The sequence below is a fragment of the Astatotilapia calliptera genome, chromosome 22 (genome assembly GCF_964374335.1).
Source record: "Astatotilapia calliptera chromosome 22, fAstCal68.1, whole genome shotgun sequence".
Classification (NCBI taxonomy): Eukaryota; Metazoa; Chordata; class Actinopteri; order Cichliformes; family Cichlidae; genus Astatotilapia; species Astatotilapia calliptera.
In genome coordinates, this window is record NC_137442.1 from 2,381,257 (window position 1) to 2,409,117 (window position 27,861).

Consider the following 27,861-nt stretch of genomic DNA (forward strand, 5'->3'; position numbering starts at 1 on the left):
TACTCATGGCTATACTTATGTAGAAAGTCTACATTCCTGTGCACAACTAATTTCTGCATTCCCAAGCCCATGCTCTGGGAGTTTCCTGCTAGTCATCTACCAGCAAGTTTCCATTTTTTCCATCCACACACCACAGGCAGTGCACCCTGATCGTGTAACAGCATGAATTATTCCCGTTGCTGTTCGGTTCATTAAGAGGCTGCCAGGTGTCTTTCATCTGACTTCTTCATTTTGGTCCTTTGGCTTGCCAGTTTCTTGCAGCTTAAAACAATTCCAATTAGGTGGTTTTGAATTGCTTACCAGAACAGGATTGTGTGCGTACTGCCAAACCCTTTACGCAGTGCCACAAAAACAACATACAACAGTAAGTAAGCCTTCAGTTTAGTCACCAAATGAAAACAGAGCCATTCTCTGAAAATACAAACAAAAAGAGAAACACGTTATGAACATGTTTTTCTTTCTTTGACAGGAGCTACAGATAGAGATTTTTTCTGGATCTGCTTCTTTTCAGTTTTATATCCAACATCCTTCTTTCCATTTGCTCTCTCTTCCTGCCTCTCCAGCTCTATCCTGGCGTCTAGTATCTCCCTCCATTTGTATTCCTGTGTCACTCCCTCCATCTGCCCAATTCTACCTTAGAGTATCAGGGGAAAGCTGCACCTTATCTGACTTTTTCTCTATTACTATGATCAAATAGACATTCAAACCCCACCAAAAGCTACAGGTTTACTTGATGCTAAGGTGTCCTTGGCTACTGAAATGCGAGATCTCCAATGCGCCCATTGGAGTGCGACTGAGACATGTTGTATAAGTGCTTCAAGTGCTCAAGGAGAGCAGATCTATATAAGACCCATATACCATCCATGCATTTCATGTTTGTTGACTATAAGCTAGAGCTGGGCGATATGAGATTTTTTCATATCACGATATGTTTTTTTCATTTCAGGCGATAACGATATCTATCACGATATAAGCCAAATAACTATATTTGTAAGATTTAAATGTGCTGTTGCTCACAAGTAAAATGTGAAATAATCAGCAGCTTGTTTTTATTTAAATATTTATTTCCCATAATAAGTACAACAGGGTAGATGTACTTAAGGAACATGAGACTTTTTCAGATAAATAAAGGCAAATATTGCAAACTACACAAAAGGCAGCCGCTAAAGCGTTTAAGTTTCAAAATAGAACAAACGAAACAGACTAAATTGTCAATTCCACTTAGAAACAAAATATTAATTCTAAAAATAAATCTTAGTTTGTTTTACAGAAGAACAGACAAAACTGACTAACTTTTGTCAATATCAAATAAACTGAGAACTAAAAGGAAATTCTCAATCTCTCCTTGTTGTATAGCTGAGCTTTTCAAACACTTTTAACAGTTACTTTAGTCTGACAAAAGCCGAATGACGAATTAGCGCTTCCAGTCAGAGACTGAGGCTACGTCCACACGTACACGGGTATTTTTGAAAACTGAGATTTTCCGTTTTCGTTTTAAAAAATAATCTCGTCCACACATAAAGGCAGAAATGAAGGAAAACGCTGCTATGAACATGCCAAAGCCATCATGGAACCATCATCTGTTTTCTCTTCGGTCACGCTCGGTTGATTTTTCTAGTCGGCACACTCATTTCCTCCATTACCCGCTGGCTCCATTACCCGCTGGCTGCTTCCCAAACAAACACACGTGCGGCTTGGCACTTGTGCTGTACGTAACAAGTCACGCGACGTGACGCTGCGGCTGTGATTGGTTCGGCTCTGCGCTACTTAATTTAGATTGGCTGACCTTTTTTTTTAAGAGGACGAGAGCGGCGAGGTCTATCGCGATAGCTTAATTTCTCTATCGAGTAAAAGTTATATCGCGATACATATCGTTATCGTTCTATCGCCCAGCTCTACTATAAGCTCTCCACGCCCCTGTTTTCTCCCCACCCGATCAGATGTCTGCCCGAATCCTTTTTTTTTTTTTTTTTTAAAGGGAGTTCTTCCTCCCCACCACTTATTCAACATTCATTACCTGATGGCTCAAGTTCTGTTCCATATTTGCAGAGTTGTTCCTCATAGAAGAAAATGGTTTCTTATTTATGTTGTGGTGAACTGAACTGTGAAAAACATTGAATCTATTTGAACTGAATATTGGAAATTAAGTCAATGGCATCTTTGGCCTTACAGATTTGCTTCATCCATCTTTAGACATTAGACATTATTTTGGAAATAAGACCAAGTTTGTAGGAAGTTGTAGCTTTTGACAGGTAGCCCCAACTACCACCAACTCTTTGCCATTTCTATGTGGTTATGCATGCACTATGATTTTAGTACATTTAGGTGCTACTTCACTGAGATGAAGAGTAGGAGCTATTTTTCTCCTCTGCTGATGATCCGTCCAAACAGCCTTTCTGATAATGTCTTTATAAATGCTCTGAAGGACGCCTCATGCTGCCCACACGTGCTGTGGGAACATTCAAACTGTGCTGTTACTGGACCAATCCTTGTAACTCTCCATCATAACGGTAACAGGACTTGGGGACAGGTTGACAGTTTTAAAAGCAGCACCTTTTCCCACTGCAATAAAATATCCCTTTTTACCCTGATGTCTCCCTCAGAGGAAAAAATATCCATCGAGACGACAGATAAGAAACGGCAAAAGAAATTCTAAGAAAAATGTTGCCTCTCTGCTCTGGACACCCTCTCAATATCAGCAGCTGATTCCAAACTGGGTGTTTCAACAGAAGAGTTCACAAATCTGTTCCAGTTTTTACAGCATTTCTTGCAGTTCACCTGGGAATACTGAGGGGATTAAAAACAACACTGTTGTTCTCCAAGTTCAGCATACTCAAGCACACACACAATCTCTCTAATTAGGGCTTCGTGTTCTCCATTTCTTAATCCATTTTTATCCTCCCCACCAAATGAGACACACCTAAAATTAACCTGAATCAGAGGAAGTGTTGGCATTTATTTGGCAGCACTCTGAAGAGAGCTGAGCAGTGTTAAATTAGACTGTACAAGCTTTGAATCAAAGCGATTTGTGTATCGATAAAAATAAAACAACTATTCTCATTTAGACAGATGAATGCCCATGAAGCAGCTTTATATTTAACACTTGTTGGTAGAAAAACCTTGAACAACTCTAAAAATAAACCCAGCATTCATCTTCTCTCAGACTGGGATCCAAACTTTTTTGTCTTTTGAAGAATTTCCAGAATTTATTGTTTATGGAGAAATTGAATCATATATTTTAAATAAAATACATTCCCAAGATGCTGACACGGCTCCTATATCATCCAAATAAAAGTCTCTTTATGACACATTGAGTAGTTTATAAACTAATAACACTTGCAAACAGCAGTATGATTCAAATTCCAGGCTTTCAAGCTTTGCATCAATATAAACAGACAGTAAAGATGTCTGCAGTGCACCTGCTTCCACTAACAGTGATTAAAAAGCCTTGGCCACAAGTTTGAAACCGAGTAATACCACTTATGCATATAATCACAATGTAGCTTAGGAACTATATACAACAACTATATACAACAACTATATACACATCATCATTTTACAGCTGTAATTATCGTCAGCGTATGACAAAGAATTCCTTCCTTTAAAATGTAAAAGCAATAAAAACAGCATACGCTCCGTGATTCAAAGTCAGGAATTCAGATCAAAAAAGCAGTGCAGAGCTTTTCATTTGAAAAGCTGCATCAGGATGACAGAGTCTGTGAGAGCCAAGTAAGTATAGTGCCAGTTTACAGTCAGCTACCAGTTAATTAGGTGCACCTGGATAAAACGTATGCAGGCTTGCCCTTTAAACAAACCCTCCTTCAAGAACCTCATCGAGTCAACTTCAGAGTCATCCTGGAAACTAATTTATCAACTCTATTTGTGCATACTGACTATAAATAAATAAATATATTAATTTCAGTGTGTCTCTATTCAATTACTTCCAAGGACACTTGCATGTAGTATCCCACATGCACTCCCCTAAAAACGATGAGAGTTCAGCAGTGTTGTTCACTCCAACAGAAATCAGCATGTTGTCTGATACAACATAAAGCAACGAGGTACCGAGCTGTACCTCCTGACTGGCTGTGCGGTTAAGTGTCCAAACCGAGACGTCTGTGCTCCAGTTTTGTGAGTGAAATTGTGAGAGAAGCAATTTTTAAAAAGAACAGAATAAATAAAAAATCTTCCTTCTTTCATCACGCAGCCAAGATGCCAACTACTGAGGATGTGAGGTGCACAGCGCTGCTGTGGGGAAGTCTTCACTTATGTACACACAGATGCAGCTGAACTGGATACAAAATAAATCCCGTTGTCATCAATAAAACCTCAGATTCAGCCAAAGCTTTGCCGTACCAGTGTTCAGCTGGACGTCGTTTTACAGAGCTGTAAAAGCCAAACGCGTCAAAGCCTTAATCAATAAATCAAGAAAATGTCAGCCGCAACCAACCACAGGCTACCACACTGGCCACACGAACAGCTCCAGTATCAGTTATATCAGATCCTGTGTGTGGTTACGTGTCTCTCTCTGCACAGTGAGTTATGAACCTGCATGCAAGCGAAAACCGCATAAAAAGGTCGATTTGTTTCCCCTCAGGGGAAGAAGTTCAACTGCTGTGCTCCGCCGTGCATAGCTAGAATTTTTTGTCCCACAAGCAAAAGACAAATACCGCATTGTTAAAACATGATTTATGAAAAGACATCATTCATATTAATTTGCAGATGCATTAATCTGCATCTGTTTTTCATTTCAGAGCACTTTTTTGTCATTTGAGAACAAAACCGGTGCAGCTTTTTACTGCTCCTGCTGACGGTGATTGGTCTTTAATGACACGCCTTCCTGCAGCCATCACTGCTGAGGGACCCTTGAGCAAAGCACGAGACAGCCGATCCATCACAGAGGTGTGACTGTGGGCAGCTGTGTGAACACCAGAGAAGATTGCGAATTCCTCGTCAAATTTCCCGGACAAATCAAGTCTAAACTGGAAGGTCTCTGCAGCAGCTCTGTGCAAAGGTGAAGCCTGAAAGCGCTCAGCCTGTGGCGCGTGGTGTGGGATTGTCATGTTCAAAGAATTTGCTAGTTTATTCATTTTGTTTGATTTTTGCAAATGATGAAGCACAAAGCTGCAGATTCAGTCTGATATCCCACTCTCACAGCAGTCATCATATCACACTTCAGTTCACATCGTCTCTCCCAACTTAGCAAATTTCTCACTAGGTGTAGCAACTTTCCCGTCAGGAGGAATGTAGAGAAAAGTTTAGGGCTCTCGCTGCGCCACACCGGAGGTCAGCACAGGGACAGATTTCTCTCTGCGAGCAGCTCACAGCGGGGCCGAGAGACAAAAGACGCATTCTGTGGCTCCGCAAGCGATTGTTAAAATCACAGCACAGCCATCATCGTAAACGAACCACACTGTGGCAGAAAAACTAATCGTGTGTGATTTTGTAAGCAGCCTCCAGCAGTGGCCAAAGCTTTAAGTCTGCTGACTGCTGCCGAAAAAGTTAATCAAACCAACAAACTAAACAACTAAATGTGATAGTCACCGTCAGACCCAAACCAATTTCCCTCTTTTTAACGATGAAGCTACTAATAACAGGTGGAGACAGTGTAGGCACAGACTCAGGATCAGTTCTGGATCTTACCTGGTCGTGTGGTGTAAATGACTTTGTAGCTTTCAAACTGTCCTTTGGGTTCTTTCCAAGACACGTGCAGCTTGGTGGGGCTCAGGACTTTGGTACGAAGCCTTCTTGGTGATGAAACTAGACATAAAAAAAACCAATACACAGCTTTACACAATAACTGTCAGTTTGATATTTAGTGTATAAATGTGCAGAATGAGTGGTTATAAAACTCCTTATCATGCACCATCAACATCCAATATTTTGCTGTAATATTGGAAATGAAACTGATGTCATCATTAATTTATTAGTAGATTGTGTCCATAACAATGGATGGAGTTCAATTTAGCCGACTGCGCGACATGGTGTCATACAGCTGCAGGAAAACGTTTCAGTCCTTTCAGATTTCCACATTTCTAATTAAAGACGACCTAAAGCATCATGTGATTTGCATCACTTCCTCCAAATAAAATGCTCAAAAAGTACAGAAAGTTAAGTTTATGTGTCATCCAGTCACAAAAAACCTCTGGCTTTTTGATCTTCAGCAAAAATTCTAAGAACTAAGAATAGCTTTGAGCACCACTACTCCTCTGTAGCTACCAAACTGATACATTTACACTCTTTTGCCTTTGTAAATATGTAACATCACAATATAACTTACTGGGTTACATTTGATTAGTCTCACAGGACTGTTGGTGATTCACACAGATAAAGATTCTGTCAGTTGTAATATTCACCTATTGAGTATGTGCAGGTATAATTTTATAAATTCAATATTCAAAAATAAAAAAAAACTCCTTTGCATCTATTTTTTGTGACAAAAAAAAATGATGGATCAATATAATCAGCTGCCTTTCCATGAGCCTTTCACCTCCAGCAGACTCCACCCTCATGGTGTTTTGCTCTCCGCCTGCTGCAACTTCTGGTTGGAACTACTCTTCAGCTCAAAGATGGCGGAGCTGGAGTCCGTACGATCTTTACACGACAGACTCACTGAAGAAGCAGCAGAAGGATAGCCAGCTGACAGAAAAACAAGGAACAGGAAGAGCTGGGGCTAGCTGACATTTCAAAATAAGAGCAAGGAACCTGTCCACTTCTAAACTGAGCAAGGTTGGCATTCTTTTGGATCATTTTGGCAGCTGTTAATTTATGTCTACGTATATCTGGTAAACACTGAATTCTGTGAAAAAATGATGATTTTTTAGTTCATATTTATGCAAAAATATCTCACCAAAAACTTTCCCCTGCAACTGTACGCAACAAAACGTTTCCCCTTAATTAGTCACAGAGCATCGGCGCTCAGGAAGTTTTACAATCTGCACGTTTCACAGAATCTGCTCTCCGTCTGTTTTACTTCAACACACTCGTTCATCCGCTGAGCGCAAAACACAACTGTGACTGACTCGAGTTAGATTGAACTCCCTCCAGAGTTATGATGGCGTCGAGGCAGGCGATCCATCTGTGCTTTTAAACCGTAAGGAAAGAGGAGAAAAAAATAAGGAAGGATAAATTGTATCTCATCCAAGTAGAGGATACACATCAGAGAGATTAGCTTGCACAGATGTCACATTAAAAAAAAGCCCCAAAAGTCCCATTTTCCTCCTTTTCCTCATCCTCGTCTTCCTGCTCTGTGCTTGTCTCCTGTCTGCATCAAAGCGACACCCCTGCCTCTCATCCTGATTAGTTGTTGTCCCCGTCCGCACCCTAGAGGGCTACATATCCCCCCTTTCCCGCCTTCCATTCTTCACCTATATTCATTTTCTCCAGCTTACGTGCTCACTGTCACCTCATCTGTCCCCGAGTTGTATTCCATATATCCTTGCTTGTCCTGATCTCATTTTCTTTCCCTTTTTATTATTTTTTTCTGCATCTGTGCTTTGAAATATGTCAGGGTGAGAAGAGGATAACAAAAAGGAGGGAATGCGACTTCTTTTTAACTGTTAAGAGAAAAAATAACAAAGGAACCAAAAGGAAAGACGCTGGAATAGCATCTCCACACTATTCCTCTCCTGTCCTCAGCAGGAGCACCTGATCCACTGAGCTGCACAATGTCCACACACACTTTACAATGGCCTCAACCTGTGCACAAAACCTCTGAAAGGTCAACAACACTGCATTGGGAGAACTTTGTTTTCACAGTTCACCAAGCGTGTATGTGGCGTTGTTGTGTTTTTGCATAGACGCTGGTTTAAAACACAGGGATAAGGCTATTGTAAAGCACTGCAACGGCAGAAACCACATTTCCAGAGTCAACAACCAAAACAGCCTATCATTTCCACACCAGCAGCGCCAAATCCCAGATAATAAATATGTATTATTCCCCAGTTTACTTTGGTTAACTGTGGAAAAAAAAGAAAAGCCAGGGGGTGGAAAATAAGATATGAAACCCACAAACTCGTCTCTGTGTTTGTGTACTCATTATGAGGTGAGCCATCTGCTGCTGCCGACTTCTTTAAATACCTACACGGAGATTGACGCCTGCTGTAGCTCAAAAGCTCAAGAGCGGAGTAAACAAGAGCCTTGTAAGAATGGTTCACCCAAAAAAACCCAAACTGTGGGTAAAGTCACCTCTTACAGAATTCTTTTACTGCTTTATATCTGCATGTGTGCATGCCGCTTTCTCCAGGTGTAACATGATAACGTATATCAATGTTAAACATGAAACTGGCACGTTTGAAGAGAAAGTAACAGTTTTAGGTCGATTTAGATGGCAATCAAAGATTTAGTCAAGCCGATAAGGCTCATCACCCCAATCCTCTGCAGCATTTTGAGTGAACCACCTCTTTATGCAAAGAGATTATCTGCAGAAAACTACTCATGTAGGTATACAAAGAAACTTGAGCTCAGCACAGGAAGGATAATCCTGATTTTAGTGGAGAAGATATGAAGCTGGTGCATTCCACAGCAGACAAATATACAGAAACACACATAAGGAATACAGTACCAGTGATTGCACCAACCTGCGGATGAGAATGAGGGCTGCATGGGATTTCGGCTCAGGTATTACAGATCTCTGTCTTGGAAACAAAGGATGCTCTCTCGTCTGAAGAGAGCTGCTCAAATCCCAAATGATTCGAGAAGCAGATTTCGCACGGCTCTGTTTGTAGTGTGGTTGAACTCGGTCGCGTGTTCCCGTGTGCCACATCTGCATATGTGTGCATTAATTATGTATACGTGTCCGCAGCTGGAAGCAAGTGTTTTCTGATGTTTCCACATTAAAAAAACATTCTTCATGCATTTTGTTCCGGGGAACTCAGGTGGTTGTTTTGAAACCTGCCGATTCCTTTGCAGCTCCATGCACACATGCCTTTTACACACACACTCACAGAAAGCCGTGGATCTTCTCTGCAGGATTGTATTATCACGCAGAGACAAGTATTGGACGGCGAGCGAAGAGCCTGGTGACGACAAAAGGCCTCACCAGTAGAGATGGGAACTTAATTCTCATCTATTTTTCATGGAGAATCCTGTGCAAACAGCCGAGGATGGAGAAGGGCCCCACCGCACCCTCCGCGAGCGGTGTGGCAAGCCGGAAGTGCAAAGTTTGAAGTGCATTTAAAGTCAGTGAGAGCAGACTAAAAGGGCAATATTAGGCAAAAGGGCAACAGTGAGCAGAGAGGAAAGAATAAGGAATGAGAAGGTTTAACAGGAACTATTAAAAAACAAGCTGGAGAGTTTTCTGCAAATCAAAGTCACTTTGAAAAATACTCTGACACTGAGGTTCTTGTTACCAAACACACTCTCATCTTAAAGATGCAACACAGGACATTTTAACACCATTTTTACACATTGGGATAATTACTGCACAGCACTCCTTATTTGTCCTTCCCATACCTAACACCACGGCTTGAGGTGGAAAAAGGTCTTTAATTGTTTTACACCACAAAACAAGAAAGCAGTGCTGAAGGCAAACTGTGCTGTCAGTGACGGAAATGAATATTGGAGCTCAACAGGTTTGAGTCACTGCTCATTTCTTTTGCTAGGAAAATGGGAAAAGCTAGGGGTGTCCAACTCCAGTCCTCGAGGGCCGGTGTCCTGCAGCTTTTAGATCACCCTGGGTCAACACACGTGGATCAAGTGATTAGTTCATTACCAGCCTCTGGAGAACTTGAAGACATGTCGAGGAGGTAATTTAGCCATTTGAATCAGCTGTGTTGGATCAAGGACACATCTAAAGCCTGCAGGACACCGGCCCTCGAGGCCTGGAGTTCGACACCCCTGGCTCAGACCCTCTTAGGAAAGCTGTCTGACTATTTGTTTAACTAGTCTTCAGGAAAATTTCTCCAGGCTTCTTCAAGGACATTCAAAGTTCTCATTTGGATGTTGGCTGTCTTACGTTTCACTCTATGTTAAGATCACTCCACACAGCTTCCATCATGTTGTGGAGCCCGCTCATTGACTGGTCCAGGTATCCCTTACTGCACTGGCAGTGTGTTTTGTGATACTGACTTTGCAATCAGACACTAGAGAGTTACTGTCCGAGACCATTTGATGCTTTAGTGAACAATGAATGGATGGACTGAAGAACCAGACGTATCTCTCAGGTCTCGTGTCCTGTCTTTTAGATACTTTTCACTTGCTGTAAATAGTTTTCTTTTGAATCTTGCTTCTTCGTCTCCCACACTTGTTCAATTTCCTCAGTGTTTTTTAATGACACACTGCCGAGATACGCCAAGATTTCAGTGAACATTTTGGGAATCAGCTTGTTGGTGCAAAAATGACATTTTATGCCTGTCAAACTGTTATCTTTGGCATTTTCTGTAGTTTCAACTAAAGAAATGGGAACAAATCATATGGTTTGTGACAGGCTGTAACAAAGTGGCTTAAAATACAATGTAAAAATGTCTGTTTGCTAAGATGTTCCCTTGGGTTAGATCACTTTTATATGCTTGAATGAATCATAAGTCAGCATTAAGTGGCTCAACAAATCTCTGATAATGGTAAGTTACAAAGACGGGTCTGAAAATGAATAAAAAAAGTAACCAATGTCTAAAAAAAAACAGTGAAAGACAGTCAAGACTTTTGCAAGTAACATCTCAATAAACAATAACTATTATGATGATAATCTTATAATTATTTATTTGATAACTTTGGCCATCATTCCACACGTTTCATTCCCTTTAATCCCAGAAGTTCTCTTAACTAAACCCTTAAAATGACTTCAAAATAACGTTGGCATTTGACCACACTCATCATGCCTGTTCCCCCCCCCCTGGGTTTAGATACCTGCTCCTTTATGTCTGCAGGCAACAAAGAAATGAAAAGCTCCTCCAAAGCTGGGCCTGAGCCTTTGAAATCATTCTTTGACCTTTTTTTTTTTTAATGACAGGTGCTGAGCTCGAGGGTAATTTAAGACAAGCGCAGAGTAATTTCTTAAAACAGCCTCAACTTTATGGCACAAAGAAAAAATAAAAAAATAAATAAGTGGAAATGGTTCCTTTGCTTCATATCTATGGATAATTTAAATAGATATGAATTTGTTTCTGATATATTATAGCCATTCCTCAGCTTTTCATGTTAAAGTTTCTTCTTCTCTGCAATAAATCAGAGCCATTGCAGTGAGCAGTTTCACTTGTGGGAGCTGTCCAAGCTGCTCGGAAACCTTTAGCTCTTCCCAGGTCACTGCTGTAGCCGAGGCTCACGCACTATAGCCTCTTCACTGAGGAATGCTGCGGTTTCTCTCAGTTTACTCGCACTTTAGCCAAAACCTAGCAACTCTCCTTATTGTGAAAGAGTTATTCTGTTGTTTACTAGACTTATTCTCTCTGCAGAGCGACGGGTGAATATGGACATTATCCCTCCAGGCTTATCAGGGTAATATCCTCACTAAAGGAATTGATCTGTTCCAGTGCAAAACATTTTGAAAACCTTCAAAAAAGCATGTTTGGTGAATTTTGCTTATTTTTGTCCAGAACACGGACTCACAAAAGACAGCGTTTCACTTCCTGTTCACTTTCTCAAGTTTCTCTTCCTCAAATGTTTCACATCAAGAGTTTTACTTCCCAGTTATCATATATAGAATAAAATAATCATAATGTAATAATGTTCATGGTAATGAAAAGAAGCCTTGGTGTCACAATTTAATACACCGAGGCGACGCAGAGTTTCTCAACATATTGTTGTAAATAAGAAGGAAAACCACCATTGTACTCTAACACTCGGCTTTGTCACTATTCAACAATATCAGACACCACAAACATAAAAAGTGTCACTTTTGTGGTTGAATATATTAATCGTGTCGAGCTAATTAAAAATATGACTGAATGAGATTAGAGTTGGATTAATATGAAACACAGTGCAGGGTAAAGGGTGGGTGGGCAAGCAGACCGCCCATGTACTGTCCTAGCTTTAGTGACTAGCTTCCAGCCAATCATGACGAGGTATACCCGAGTCACCTGGTAGCGGGCACAAAGGTAAACCAACTACGGTAAGCTCATTTTCACACAGGACGAACTTTCACACTCTCAACATGCTATTATGGCGTGGCACAGCATCGGCCCAAGTCCTGAGTGTGTGGCTGTGGAACAGCACCAAGCTTTGGTTTTCAGCAGGTTTAGAAACACTTCATGTTCAGTGTTGCCAAAAACCTTTGAACGTTAGCCAAAGCAGAAGGTGTTTGGATGGAGCGCAAGTACCTGACTGTGTTCAAAGCAAAACACTTTTGAGTATGTTAGAGGGTGTTTTTCCCCACCAGACGTGACGCTCGACACATTAAGGCTGATTCCAAACTTCATCTGAGATCCATGTGGTCAGGTCAAACTCATTCAGCTCAGCCGATTCAAGACACGTCATGAATATCAATCAGTCATTTTCATTCTTGACAAAAGGTCTAGAAAAATATGGTGTTTAAGGTTGTTCGTAATGGTGTTAAGATGAAGAGTCATCTCTCACTAACAAGGTAATATATTCAATCCTAAATGGGTTAAACAGGGTGAAAGACAACGTCGGCATGTAGAGTGATTTAAAAAAAGAGGGAAAACAACACAAACAGCTGCTGATTTAAGAGTCATGGTGAAGCATGTTGATAAACTTGATCAAATTTAGATTCGGGACTTTTGAAGATCTCACAGCTTCTAACAAGGGTTACACAGACATTTGTCACTGTCATTTCAACACTCCACGGTAACTCATAAATAAGATGAACACGTGTATTTTTTAACACTGTGACAAAACGTGCCACAGCAAAGCGATTCGGCTAAGCGACGGCAAAACTGGTTTTCTCATTCCGACTTTGGCATCGAGGCTTTTCCCAGAGAAACAGACAAAAGGATCAAGAGAATAAAAACAACCTTTTTTCCAGAACAAAGCTGCACATCGAAACAGTCACAGTGAAATTCAGATATGTGACCTGCTGAGTAAAACTGTGGCTGCAAAGTATAACAGCTTCACATTTAGAGAGCGGGACCACACTGAGGTTTATCCAACCAGCAATTAACTTTAGGAGAACGCTAAAGCACAAAAGGTTCTGCAGGCTTTCTAGCCATTTGATACCATTATGATATCAACCTCGACTTTTTATGGCTATATTTGGTCCTGATATGGAGACCCCTCGCTGGGCTTCTTTGACACCAAAACGGTGAGCCCAAGAAAATTCTGCTGGATGTTACCATCATGGAAAGCCTGCAAAACCCCGTTTTCTCTGGCAATGATCCATCCATTCTGATGTTATCAGCCCATTAAACGCATGTTATCAGTCAGTATCAGCCCATACATGTCAATGATATGCAGTCATCAGTAGCACTTTTCGAGCTTTGGCATCTTTTTGTACCAATCAATAATACTGTCTTTTATTCTATACACTTTCATTACCGTGTCGTTTACGGCCCATTCAGACTTACCAATGAACCTGCGATGCATGTCTTTGGAGTACCAACCCAAAGACATGCATGATACTACACCATCTAGCAGCTTACTAGGCTGTTATCCATGAGGGAGAAAGACAGATTGGAGATATAGGAGACCTCTAGTGGTTGCAAAAAGGAGTGCATGGAAAATCTCCGTTCGTGCTATTAACTAGCTTTGTAGGATAGCTTTAAATATGTGAAAGGGTGCACATGACTATTATTTATTTATTTTAAATTGGCCATGCTAGTTTCCCCATCTCAGTGCTGTATACACTTTTTCAATCATTTTATCTTCTTTGTCAGGTCCACATTCTCTTTTGAAGAAATTTGTAACTTTGGGTTACAAATGAAATCCCTACAACATCCAAATGTAACTTTTCACCTGGAAACACTTTGACCATTACTCCCATTTAACAGTGTGAAAGGAACAAGGAACGTCATATGTAGGAGGCCACCTACAGGCGACATGTTTGGGACTGATAAGGTCCAATCAGTGGAATGATGAGATTTAAAAGAAAGTGGAAGACCTTGTATGGCCTGTGTTCAACACTCACTAAATCCTGGCTTCTATAAGTAACAGTCTGGGGAAGTCAGTGGATGGATGTAGCTTTGCAAAACCTTGGACTGAAAATCCAGACTAGTCCTACATCGTCAGGTAGCCCCGTTCCTCGCTCTTCTACACAGGAGAAAATCTATACATGTGCAAATCCTGACAGTTTAGCACACGGTCTGAAAGCTCTGGCTTTCCCTGTGGGGTATCATTAGGGAACTTCATGGTTAGGCCTGCCGGGCTGTGTATAAAAAGCTCTGCTTGGGCCCAGTGTGGTGAACTGGGATTGTTGATTCTTGAGTGGACAGCAGGATAGCAGTGATACTTACCTTGGCCTTGTGCTGTGTGAGGGAACACAGAGATGAGAAAGAAGCCCAGCAGGCAGAGACTCAGTCTGACTGTGAACCACATCCTGATACCAGCAGACCGAAGGACACGATACACCTGATTGGTAAAGCAGTACAAGAGGAGAAAGCAGACAACAGGGTGGAAAAAAGAGGAAGTAAAAAAAGAAATGAACGAGCAGGAAAGGACGGGTCAGGGCGTGAGATTAGGAGGCAACAGAACAGGAGTCAGACAACCCAGAGAGGATGACAAAGGAGGTAAAAGAACGTAGAGAGAGGTGAAAGAAAGAGGAGCAGAAAGGAAAGAATGAGGAAGAGGACAAAGCAGGATGTGAGGGAGGATGGAGTAGTGCAAAGATAAGAAAAAGGAGGGAGGAGGAGAAGGGGGAGTGAGAAAGGGAGCCATGGCAGAGGAAGGTGAAGAAGATGAAGACATGGAGAAAAACATCATGTCATCCTGTTATCATAAGTTAAATTCAGTCATTTCTGTCCATGTTTATGAATCCATTCACAGTTAAAACACATTCATATTCTGAATGTGCAGAAATATGAAGGCAGACGTGTTTGTGGAGCTTTGCACTGAGATCTTAATGGAGATGTGACGATGTGATCTCTGGGCCACTGCAGGACTACAGTGCCCCTCCCATCACATTCCTTTGGGTTGTGACTGTGTTAAGTGTCTTTCTATGCTTACTGTCACAATTTTCACCCCACAGCAGGACATTGCAAAGTATTTTTTTATCAATGTAAAAGAAATAATGTGGTAAATTCTAAACATTTATAGAACTGAGTTATTACTCAAATATAATACTTCTGTAAGAATTTCAAGGTAAATAAAGTAAAGCATGTTTACTCCTGCAAATGTCTGAGGGAAACATTCAAAAAATGTATTAAATAATACAAATAAAAATAATTGCAGTTACTTGTTCGTTACAGCACCTACACGTTTGTCTCAGAAATGGCTGTGTCTGTTTCTAATATTCGGTTCTTTAGCCAATTTTCTGATATTTTTGATGTGATATATTCATCGCCCCAGTATTAAGACCAACCGTTTCTGCTGCCATCAAACAGATTTTGCTACTGAGAGCAATACTGCTTTAATATTTCTGAAGAAATTAAAGTTAAAAAAGAGAAAACAAATATTTAATGTCCAGTTTTTGTAATAATGCAGGAAGGACTTGGGCTGTTAGGACGCTGATCAGCTTCTAACACGTGTTAGGCACCGCTGAAGATCTGCTGGGGTCGTGAATACACTGACAGCTAAACCAGCTCCTCAGTGAGGAGAAGCCCGGACGCTGCGCGTTCAGTGGAATCGGCTTTTGCGCACTCCTGCACAGCCACCCGGTGCTAACAAACACTATAACACATGCTACGCCATCTCTCTCCGCACCTCTTAATTACAGTAAATAAAAGCAGCGGAAGTTTCTTAATTGAAAAGAGCGCAGGTGAGGTCTGCACGCTGCGCCACCCGCAGCACCACAGCGCGTGGAAGTGGGGAGAAAAGGGTCGCAGATTTTCAAAGCTGATTTCGGAACAACTGTGCGGCGTGTGAATAAAGAGCAGCTTTACCTTCTCAGTTCATAAGTTTGCAGGTTCCGCGGCTCTCCTCCTGACAGCTGTGTGGCGAGCTCAGCAGTCCCCACAGCGACTCTGATTCACACTGTTCACCAACTCCGCTCTCGACCCCGAGACAAGTTACACGGAGTGCTGCGCGGGACTGCCGATTCAAAATTTCAAAATAAAGTTACAAACTTGCTACAACATGTTTCATCCTTCTTGGCCAGTTTCGTATTATGCAGAAGGAGCCAGTGCGCACCAGAACAATAAACACGACGACACTGCTGTGATTCTGATGTCGTCTGAACTCGCTTTGATTGGTCCAGTTTTGCAGTATTGAATATTAAAATAGTAGTACATACAAAACACACGCTTACGTGTTGTATATGATGTAGGACGATGAATCCAGTTCAACAGACTCTGAAGGACCCACAAACCATTACCAGCCTCCCAGTGAGCCGCTGCTGAGCAAACACGTGAACATGTTTCAGCTCCGAGCTCCAGCTGGTGCATTTATGTAGACCTTAGTAAAGACACAGGCACGCGCTGCAGTCCAGAAGCTATGAAAGGAAAAAGTCCGAAACAAACAAACAAACAAACAACAACATACTTTCAAAGTTCTTGTTTAGTTAGTTTGTTTTAAGTGTTTTACAGGAAGTTGAGTTTAACTTGTGTCGTTATCTAAAGAGATTAAAGGTAGAAATAAATCTACTGGAAAAGAGGCAAATTATTTATTGTGTATTTATTTTATAATTAGTCTGATTTCTTTTTAGAGATCTGTTTCTCATCCTGTATTCACTGCCCGTCATTTTATAGACGGTCAGATTCGGATTTTAAACAGGTTTTTGCGTCCTCTCATTACTCAGATGAGCTACATGTAACGTATAACAGACCTAGAGCAGGGCTCGATGCGCGTTACAGTCTCTCTTTTAATTTGAAGGTAAAAGTGTCTCACTTCCCACCTCTCTGTGGTACTTTGTATCCAAGTTAACTTCTTCCGTAAGACTCCCTTCAGTTGAGACTTGCAGTGGATTGATGGGTGTTTCCCGCTTCATTCACCATCCACGCCTGCAGCTATTCATTCCTTTTACCTCATTTAAAGCGAGACGAGGCAGCAGAAAAATGCGTTTGAGCGGCAGGCAGATTGAGCACCGACAGGAGCGAAATGTGTGTTTCTGTGACCCCTGGGTAAATGCTCCGAGACGCCCAATATGATCCTGTTAATATGCCTCCTTCAGTTTGGGGCAGGTGGCTCGTTGTAAATCTAAAAATCCATGACAAAGGAAGATGAATGGGACTTTCTTTGCGAAACATTATTGGCTGAATAGCAACTGTCACTAAGATCCATTGGAGGGTGGTGAAGGCACAAATGAGCTGTAGCTATGGCGAATTAAAAATTAAACATCTGCATTTATTCCCTCTTCATCTGAGAAAGAGAAACACAGAAGGCAGTAATTTATACCTTATATAAAACGGAATAAAACCGAATGTCGAAACAGACAATTTCATTACTGTTTTGAAAAATATATTCTCATTTTGAAGTTGATGCCTGCAGCATGTTGGAAAAACAAACAGAAAGGTGCTGGATGAGCTTTGTCTTCACAACACTAGATGTTCAGGAAGTGATGAGGCCCAGTTTTCACAGTTTTCTCCAGCTGTAGGATTTTAAAACGTACTGCACAGTCATGCATGCAGAATGTGTGACTTTTGTCATCTGCTCAAAAACCCAGCTGCAAACAGTTTACCGTTAATGGCGTCTTCACAGGTGTGCAGGCTGCTGTGCCATGTTCAGTTCTGATTGGTCAAACCCAGGACAGTTTTGCGCGCTCTCTTTATTAAACGAGCTCAGAGACGCATTTGTGGGTTGAATGTTTTCATTGCACAGTAGAATTTGAGCTGACTTTGTGGATGCAGCAATAAATGTGTTCATTCAAAGCTGCCTTTGGGTTCAAAAACCACTTTGCCTCGTGTGCAGAGACTGAATGATATTGTGCACCACAGAAACAAAATTGGGAAACATTATTAAAATACTGCTAAGCTATTTGCCACGGCAGTGAACGCTTCTCCATCTTTGCTGAATCCAGCCTCTTTATGATGTCTGCGATTATGTTTTTATACCCAATCATGTCACTAATTACACTTGTTGGTTAAATGTTAAACTATTTTCCTCATCTGTTTTTGCTGCTGTCACTCACAACTTAGCTATGTCAACAAAAAGTAGTCCCTACAATATCTAGATGCCAGTTTCCAAACGCAAAAATAATCCAATGGGTAAAATCAAAAACACAAGGGGAAAGGACTCGAGAACACACAGGGAGGCAAAACCAGGAACTTGCGCTGATTGTTGGGTTTTTCTCTGTATGTATTATTGGAGGGTCCACCTTACTGTGTAAAGCACTTTGAGGTGACTGTTGTTGTGATTTGGCGCTGTATGAATAAAACTGAATTGAAAAATTTACCAAGGCAACAACAACTAGTCAAAGTCTAAACATGTAAAAGAGACAAAAGGAGGAACACCAGGAAAACCATTGCTGAACCACCGACTTTCATTCCTCCACCTGCTCCTGACTATCAGTACAGATTGTCTGCGAACCTCATAGTTTATAGACAATCCTGCTTGACCTCAACTCAGAGTTCATCCATTGTGATCAGCACTAGCAGTACACTGGGTTATAACCTAAGGCTGGGTTGGGGAAACCACTACTTAAGCTGATAACAGTAATGAAAGGCAAGAACCAAACACAAAAAACCAAAACTCGTCATTACCAAAGCCATAAATTAAACTCACTAACCAAAGACTTAAAAATGAAAGAACTAAGACCTACATAATACTAAAATAATAGAAACTCAGAAAATTCAACAAACACATAATCAAAACCTGAAAAACTAGAATAAAAGAAGAAATAGCAACACGACAGGGACCAGAAACCCAGGGACTGTGACACCGTCAAGGCTTTTGTTGGCATTAAGATGAAAAAGACGCTACATTTCCCTTTTCCCTACATTTTAAATTGCTCATTTCTTCACCGATCATGTCATCTTTGGGATTTCACAGCAACATAGTAACAACCACACAGAAGTTTCAGCACTGAATGAGCAGGTGTTGCTATCTTTGAGATAGTGCAGAGCCTTGAATGAATAATGGGCTTTGTGACCTGAAGGTGAAGGTTAAGTTTCTTTTGTGCCTCGGATATTCCGGGTTTGTTTGGTGAGCATGTTGCTTTTAACAGTAGAAATTGAGGTCTTTGGAGTCTCTTGTATTATCATAATCATAAATATTTAACAGGAAAAATGTGTTCCCCTCAGATGTTGAGTTTCATGGCTCTCAAACAGCAGCTTGAATAAACAGTGTGTCTCACTGAGTTTTCTTCAATGGGAGTTTCTGTCCAAACTGTATTTTTAGAGTGCAGTGCACCTCAGAGCATATTACACTCACACCGACAGAGCTCGGGAGAGTTTACTGTAATCTGAATAGGCACTAGTGCAAATACAGTACAGTATGTGGTGTCGTGTGACATTTATAATTAGGCGTGTGCATTAAACATCATCTTTTTCATCTTTGTGACAAAAAATAATCTAAAAAGCAGATATTTGCTGTCATGACTCTTCTCTGACTGTCTGGTTGCAGCCAGGCTGATTTCTCATGCCAACATTTCTCTGTCTGATCGTGTTGTGCAAGAAAACTCTTTGTTGGGAATATAAGCAAAGTGTCTCCCTGTGCACTGATCAGCCAGCGAGCCAAGGCTTCATTATGTGACAGGGTTCAGCTGACGGGAGCCTGTGGCTGGTCATAGATGAACCGACTGAACCACAAGATTCAAATGAACACAAATTATATTTCTGCTCATGCTGAAGCTGAAAATATGACCCTGTTCACCTGCAGAGTCACAGATAGAGTCTCGCAACACGTCTTGATTGTGACTGAAAGGAAAATAATAATGATGCGCTCCCCCACCGAGGATACAGAGGGCTGCGTGAAGCACACTGACACGGCTCTACGAGGATGACAGGGAGACATCATCAGTCTCAACGGGACAGCAGTATGTATGAAATTATTCTGCATAATCTATTCAACAACACTTCAAAGAATATCATTTACAGATTACTCCCACAGAGCATCTGTTCTTATTAGCGTTTACTATGCAAACTATAAACTATAAATATGGTTTATAGTTTCACAGTATCTACTAAAAAAGAGGCTTTTTGGTGGACCTTGGTTCTGCCAGTAGGGGGCAGTGCAACAAAGGTGATCCATAGTTTTTGCAGCACTGACAGCGCAGCTTCAAAGACATATTTACAGTCTGTTTCTGTGTTTGACTTAAAGCTTCAGTTGTAACCAGTCAAACATCTGTGTGAAGGACTCTTTTACATCCTGGATTCTCTTCTTACCTAAAAGTTAAAGATTTGAACTGCAAGTATTGTTTTCGATACTGCAGCTACTTTAGAGGCTAGTCACGGTTCAACAGACAGCACACACAATTGCAAAGCTGCACCTGCATATACTCTGAGACCTGCAAACACTTTGCAAACAGTAATTAACCTTTAGAAATGAGAAATAGCTGCTGAGAAGCTTATTTACAGATTCTCTGTTTAGATGTCAGGAGGCATATGTGTGATTTTAAGAATATTTCATTTAGTAACCAAACATTTCTTTGGACAGCTCTTTCTCGGCTCACTTCAGCAGGTTAATTTAAAAGAAAACAACACATCACGCTGTCCTACAGCCCATTTTCAAACCCTTCATTGTCTTAAAATTGAAACATTAGAGTCATGTGACATCAACAGAAACAAATCCTGCTCATCAGTTTGCTCTTTCAAAAAACAAAATCTTTAAAAATTCACCAAAGCCTTGGTAGTTTTTTGTCATGTTTATTTGTTTCTGTAAACGGCTGTGCTAGATTATATTTTAAGCTCATGCAAAAGACATAACTCAAAGTTAATCTCTCCCGTCTATTTACATCACAGCAATGTGATTGGACTGATTTTAATTGTTCCAAAGCAACAATAATAAAAAACACCAAGCTGCGAGAAGCTGCTGAGCACACTGCTGGTTCTGTGTGTTCCTGTTCTTCCACATCTGAGCTTTTGTCCTGCACACACTTACTGTGTTAGCAGCTCGTTATTATTCCGTCTGTCCAACACGTTGCTGTTGGCGTAGATATCACAGTAACCACGATCGTGCTTGAAACAGAGCCGCGCAGCTGTAAGTGCAATACTATCCCCCCCTTTATCACTGCCACTGTTAGCTGTCAGCACATCTGACACCATCCAGGGGAGTAAGAGTAAAATATCCTGAAATCATGTCCTGATGTTTATTTCCTGACTGGGATCCAGTGTGACTCTGTTCTAGCATTACTATGCTGCCCTTCCTGACAGTACATTCATGCACTCTTCATAGTGACAGTGAATTTATTATACAACAATCACTATCATGCCAAGCCTCGATTCTTTCATGAGATTTAAAATATTAGATATGATCTTAGCTGTAATGGTGGGGAGCAGTTTTTGAAGATATTGGTTTCTAAATGATAACGACTCGAGTAGCTTCTGAGCCTTCGGTGAGACTTGTGCTGGTCTGATGTCCTGTAGTGTTCAAGTGTTTTGTTTTAATATGTCAGCCTGTTTAAGATGCCATCAGTTTATAACCTTGAATGTTTCTGTCATCATCAGATGCTGTGGTTTCTGTAGAAGTCGTTAACTTTGTCCATTGGTCTCTGTGACCTGATTATAATCACTTGCAGTAGTTTATGACAAATTCTATTGCTTTGTTGTTTACTAAGGTTTATTTTCCTTTCTACTGGCTGGTAATAGTTTTTTAATCTCATCCTGATGACACATGTCACTATTTATCTGCTCTGAAGTAGCTTTGCATAATTCACGAGCCCTCGATTCATCCTCTGTATGAAATAAGCTGCTTTAGCTACTTTAAGACAAAGTTCGTCTGAATGATCTTCCTCTCACGAACAAAATCAGAATCAGAATCAGAATCAGAAAGGGTTTATTGCCAAATGTTGAGCAGGTTTACATCATTAGGAAATTGCTGCGGTGCTTCAGTGCAAACATAGTGTCATAAATAGCACTTAAATAGACATGAAAAAATAAAAGTAGGGATAAGAATTAAAAGTGCTACGTAGAAAGATATGTGCATGAGCTATACATGAGATTTTAAGGTTTTAAAGTGGGCAGGTGCTCCTGTGCTCACAGCCAGAGCTGTGTTACATCATGTTGGCAGGCTTGTGTGTTTGTGTTGAATGTGTTTTCTGAAACTCCCTCAAACTTTTTAAGATAAGATGCCACTCTTGAGACGAGGGCAAGAACCTGAATATGACAATAAGAGATAGATCTGCCATTAGTGAGGCGTGAACACTTGAAGTAAAAGCTGTGGTAGTGATGAGCAGGGCAGCGGAGAGAATGACGCTGAAAAGGTGAAACAAAGCTCTCAAACTCGCCCCTGTCAGCAGCTGCAGGGATAAAGGGTTAAAAGTAAACAGAGGACAGTGAACTTTGCTCCTCGGGGTCGACTGTAACATCACTTCTTCTTGGAACAGCAGTGCACATTCTGCAACTCTGAGATCATTAAAGCCTGTTTTTATGAACTGGCTGTTTTTTTCTAACTTACATTTAACCAAGAAACTCTTGAGATGAACGGTTAATTATTAGTCAGCGTTAACGCGGCGTGTTTGGTGATGGTGAGAGAAACCAGAGCAAACATGCGAGCCATCAGTGGGAGGATGAGATTATCTGTGAGGACTTTAAGTTACTGGAAACAGACAGTTAAGCTCAAACCGATCAATATACTTTGGTTTATTTTGCTTCGTATTAATCTGGTTGGTTATACAATTTGTCTGATGTTTTCAGAACATTCTTTGTAACATTTCTGTTACACGTCTTCCAACTAATGAGCTTTAATCACTATAAAGAATACAACAGGAGAGCCTGTCTTTGTCACTAAAGGGTTTTATTTGTATTCAGCATTAAAAAATTAAAGCTTACTTACAGTCACAACGAAACTGAAATGCAAGCAATTAAACATGCACAAATAAAAGAAAGGAACAGTAGTTTGAAGCAAATTACAAAATAATTAAGCAAAGAGGTAACATATACAGTTACACATTAAATACTGATTATTTCTTTTGTCGGAAAATGAAAAAGTGAAACACATTTTAAAAATTCAGTTTCTCAATAAAATCTCCAGCAGCTGGTATTTTAAACAACGATCCTTCAAACTGAAAACAGCGTTAACGACGCAAGAGGAGCCAAAAGAGTCACCGAGTCTCCAGGATCCTCCCGCAGAGAGCAAAGTGCTGCCCGCCGAGAGGCTTTACATATCCCACAAACTCTCTCTCACACAGGCACGTTATAAAAACAGGTATAAAAAGATAAAAGAATAAGAGACACTTTAGAGAGGCTTCAAAACTAAGCAGTGCAGTTACAGCCGCTCCGTCAGTAAGTTTAAATTGATCTACTTCACACTTCTCTACACTCGAAGCTTCTTTACTGGGAATCAGACACGAGCAGATGGAAAGGCAAACACAACGAAGGGCTAAAGAGCAGGAAGAGTTTCCAGGCGTGGGGGTTCAGGTGTGTGTAAACACTTGTGATGGACGTAAGTAATGTATTTGTGTGTGGACGAGGAAGTGAGGTGGCGCGTGGGGTTAAAAGTCCAACCCGTCACAGTAAGAAAAGACAACAACTGTTGTCAACATCATGTCACTTTGGGAGTCACTGTGAAAGTCGACGGCGTGCAGGCGTGTCTCAAAACGCCTGAAAATAAACGCGTTCAGCCAACGTTTTCTCCTTTCCACTGTTATTCTTGTTGGACTCATTGAGCCAGAATGCATTTAGCTGATATAATATAAGAGCTGCTACAGTACAAAGCCAGCACATTGTTGCTAGTAACTTGTTGTGATGTCTGAGCAGCACAGCTAGTATTCCACGCACTGCTGGCACCATGTGTGCCGCCTCCTACACACTGCATTCAGCAGCTTTGCCTCATTTTTATTTCCAGTAGTTTAAAGTATCAGGACTGGACTATTCCCTGCAGCATTTGTGCTACACGGGAGAAATAACTGTGGAAAATATCCTGTCCACGGTGCATGTATGAACAAATCCGTCATGGCTGAACATTCATTTCAATAGAAACCTTTCACCACTTTATCCGATCGCACATCGCTGATAAACTCTACTCTCTGGATCGCAGCCTGACTCATTCCTGATGAAGCTACTCAGATTTTGCAAAATCATCTTTCAAATATATAAAAGTGTCCCTTCTGAAAACAACCGCACCCATCATCAGCTCAGCAACAGTTTAAAAACAGAAGACTTCCCGTGTAATTCCTAACAAACGGTTGCATCTTTGCAGTCTTTGTAGGAAAAACTGGAACAGGGCACACGTAGGTCACATAACTCTAATTTCAGTTTTCAGCCTCTTCCATTACTTCCATCACCACAGTTCTGGGCCCAGTAAGGATCAGATAGCTGACTGTCCGGTAGTCCAGATCAAGAACGTTGAGGCCGTTGACTGAAACCACAAACTGGCGAACCTGCAGATCAGGACACGAGACAGGAAGTACAAACTTTTTCAAGTGTCCTCTGCTCAAATCAACATCAGTTCCTTAACAGAGTTGGATTTTGCCAGCCCATCACCGTGTTGTGGTACAAACAACAGTACAGTTCAGCTTCAGTTGGTATCTCTTCAGCACAATATCAGGATATTTGGTGCATAAATTCACAGCAGTAGCTTCTTCCTCTACTTCTAACTGCTTTGGTTGTGACTGGGCTTCCTTCAGTAGCCACGTGGCCTGTCACGCTTACCTTCATCCCTGCGAGAGCAGCTGGACCCTGAGGCTCCACGGCCTGGATGTGGCACGGCCTGTTTCCTCTGACCACAAAGCCCCAGCCCACTGCATCACCGACAATCTGCAGACACGCAGACGACAGTCACACATGTGGGTGTGTGCTATGCAAAAGTCTTTTACACAGAAAGTGAGAAAAAGACATCGTCGTTCTCATCTAGTGTTTTGTTCATGAAGCCTGTGAAGCATTTGTCTTTCCTGACACCTGTTACACTCACTCCAGCACCAACACCATCCACAATCATCTTTGAAACATGTTCACATTGAAATAATAGAACAGCATTTTTAAAGAAAGAAGGTGTCCCATTCGCTCATTTTTCTCTTGTACTGTGAAAAAAATGTTACAAGTTTTTACCTCAGCTTGATAGAAAACTCTTTGAAGTGTGTAAAATGAATTTACCGTGAAGGTTTTCTTGATGTAGGGTCCTCCTGGTTCTTGTAGCTCCTCTGTGCTCACTGGTCTCTTGAGGACTGAGACAAAAGTAAAAGACATTTTATATTTAATGCAAGCTGCTTTTGGCTGCTCCCTTATTCACAAGGAGTCGCCACAGTGGGTAACTTTCCATGTTGGATTTGGCAGATTTTTATGACTAAAAGCAGTTTGGTTTCCATATTTGGAAAAGCAAAGACGACGCTGACAGTGTGGAGGTCTAAAGCTGCTCCTTCCTTCAGTTGTTCAGCATTTTTATTACCAGATTTGGGGTTGGAGAGCACCAGGGAGGAGGAGGTGCTGGGGAGACCGACTCGTCCTCGGGTGTATATGTTTCCATCACTGCAGCTTCTCACCCGGGCTTCTCCCCGACCTCCGCCATGACCTCCGCCACGACCTCCACCACGACCTCCGCCACGACCTCCACCATGACCTCCGCCACATCCACCTGTGACAGCTTTCTCATCCTTGGATGCTGTGACTGATGGAGACAAAGAAGTTTCTATAACCTTAATACTCTGTTGATTATATTTTACATGTCAGCGAAAACATTTGAGTTATTTACCAAATGAATATTGACATCAACATCTTGAGTTCCTGCTCTGATGTACTAGAGCAGCTCTGCATGATTCATTTTGGTTGAATCTCAAAGTTTGCTCCCTGAAACAAGTTATTTTAGTTCTTTGCCCTCTGAGCCGATTTAGGCCAGCGCTGCTCGGATCATCTGCAGGTCACACACAGGTTTGAACAGCAGCTGAGCTTTGTGAGTCAGAGCCGTGTGCCTAACGTCACCACATCAGAGATATTTCCTGATATTATACAGAGGCAAGAGGGGGATTATTCACAATAAGCCACCTTTAAATGAATGAAAATATACACATTGTAGTAATAATATGATGTGTATGCATGTATTTATGCTTCTCCCTCACTACCCCACCCATCAGGGAAAACTTGGCCCTGGACAGAAGGAAAGTGTTGAAGTGATGAGATGGAGACTCCCATGTTTTCAATAATAACGATTAAAGCTGACCCAGTTCTGTGTTTGACTTCCTGAATTTAACTTCCAACAATTCAGTTCAAACATGCTTTGATAAGAAGCTACGCTTCTTTCAATAGCAGAGATAAGCCGGGCTAACAGAGTTCATGGTGCTGACTGAGTTGTTCCTTCTGCTGTGAGACGAGGCAGTGTGACGAGCGCCTCGCCGCTGCTGCACATTCACGCCAGACGAGTTTAACGGCGATTCATTCGTTTTCTCCCTTTGTAGCACATAAACCTACGCGTGACTCTGGAGCCATGTTTGCTCTGCTGCAGTTGTCATGAGAACGGAGAAGCAGTTTGAGTGGTTACAGTTGTAACATTAACAGCAACATTAAAAAACATATAGTAGACAGAGGAACGTTTCTTGAGGTTGCTATGAGTGAAGAGGTTAAACCACTGACATGTGACGCCCGGGGGTCGTGATCATTACACGATTAGCTGAGCGTGAGAAAGTGTAGGCCGCTCTGCTCCCTCGCCCTTACAGTCTTTGATGACTTGAGGTGTAAAACTGTTAATGTGTTGAAGCAAACAGTTTTATCACATATGTAATAATTTGTGTTAAAACTGATTTTGCCCAAAACCTCTGGGTCACTTTTTAAAGTTTCGTCATGTCCATTTATTTATTTCCATAAATGTATCAGAACACAAAATGATGCTGAGTGTTTGTGGAGTCTCACACGATCACACAGATCCACGCTTAGGTCGTTTTATTAAGAGCGGCTGACTCGGCGAAGATTCACCCGGATAAGAAAACGACAGTCAAACAATAAAGTGCGTTTATTTGCTTCATGAAGGAAATGGTTGCCTTTGAGTCATCACAGTTCTTCCTCTGCAGGATAATAATTTACTGTCTTCCTCGTGTAGTGAAGTAAATGTGAGAAGTCAGTATCCATCAGTACATGCAGTCATAACATGACAATTCTTTTTCATGTGACAAAAATGGAAAAGAAACATTATTTTTAAAGGTTATAATAAGAATTAACCAGACAAGCTGAACTCTATTAACTCTGCATCAGTGACACATGCAGGAGAACCATCTGCCAGCCACTGATGGAAAAGCAGCTCATGTGGGATAAACTGAGAAGTTGCTGTTGTTGACTTATTACAAGCAGCTTTGAAACTAAAGAGAAATAAATAAATAAAGACTAAAGCTCTGAACTTTGACTTTCTTACAACTTTTTAAATTTCTTGTATCTTGTGTGTTGTTTGTGACGTTGCTGAGAGTCATGGCTCCTGTAGGGGTCTCTGCTCTTTTTTCTCACATGTTCAGAGTTTGGAAAGTAAAGCGAGATGTTCTTACCTCCTGTACGAGGTCCCATCTCTGTTCAAGTCCAAGAAAAGCAAAATGCAGAAAATGAATCCGGAAGACGACAAGCTTCAAAGGCGCACACCAACAGATGGACGGACCATCAGTCTCTGAGTGTTGCCCGGCTTCAAGTGAGACTCTGCACAGGCTTGATGACACCTATCAGTTTTCTCAGTTCAGTACTCAGTTACTGGACCTGTGATCTGAAGGGAGGGTAGTCAGCTGGTTAGGAATAGACGTGCGTGACCGAGTTAAATATTAAACCCTCGAACAAACAAACCAGCCGTCAGCAGGAGGCGAGAGGCGACATGTAGTAA

The 27,861-nt window shown here is 41.3% G+C and overlaps 2 protein-coding genes across 7 annotated transcripts in view; both read right to left on the reverse strand.

Moving 5' to 3' along the window:
- Nucleotides 1-17,109, reverse strand: part of col14a1b (collagen, type XIV, alpha 1b) — a 164,630-nt gene extending 147,521 nt beyond the window's left edge. For 3 of the 6 annotated variants that reach the window (XM_026156696.2, XM_026156699.2, XM_080296716.1), the window contains exons 1-5: nucleotides 16,877-17,109; nucleotides 16,292-16,474; nucleotides 15,927-16,074; nucleotides 14,343-14,457; nucleotides 5,644-5,760 (exon numbers count right to left, since the gene is read on the reverse strand). In XM_026156696.2, coding sequence (XP_026012481.2) covers nucleotides 5,644-5,760; nucleotides 14,343-14,424 — 199 coding nt within the window. In that variant the 5' untranslated portion in view covers nucleotides 14,425-14,457; nucleotides 15,927-16,074; nucleotides 16,292-16,474; nucleotides 16,877-17,109. The remainder of the gene's footprint in view (nucleotides 1-5,643; nucleotides 5,761-14,342; nucleotides 14,458-15,926; nucleotides 16,075-16,291; nucleotides 16,475-16,876) is intronic. The other 3 variants (XM_026156695.2, XM_026156694.2, XM_026156700.2) reach the window with 3 other exon arrangements.
- A 5,746-nt stretch (nucleotides 17,110-22,855) lies between these two features.
- On the reverse strand, nucleotides 22,856-27,751 carry LOC113014578 (DEP domain-containing mTOR-interacting protein-like). The gene is made up of 5 exons (XM_026156208.2): nucleotides 27,539-27,751; nucleotides 25,462-25,680; nucleotides 25,170-25,240; nucleotides 24,729-24,833; nucleotides 22,856-24,457 (listed from the first exon to the last, which is right to left on the reverse strand). Exons 1-5 carry the CDS (start codon nucleotides 27,555-27,557, stop codon nucleotides 24,329-24,331), a joined length of 543 nt encoding a protein of 180 aa, XP_026011993.1. The 5' UTR covers nucleotides 27,558-27,751; the 3' UTR covers nucleotides 22,856-24,328.
- Between the last annotated feature and the right edge of the window lie 110 nt (nucleotides 27,752-27,861).

Bases quoted from the DNA above. Each gene is read 5' to 3' on its own strand.
- LOC113014578 (XM_026156208.2), bottom strand. The intron at 25,241-25,461 runs GTAATAAAAATG...CTTTTGTCTCAG, and splicing joins GCTCTCCAACCCCAAATCTG to TCCTCAAGAGACCAGTGAGC. The intron at 24,458-24,728 runs GTAAGCGTGACA...CCTGATCTGCAG, and splicing joins CTGCTCTCGCAGGGATGAAG to GTTCGCCAGTTTGTGGTTTC.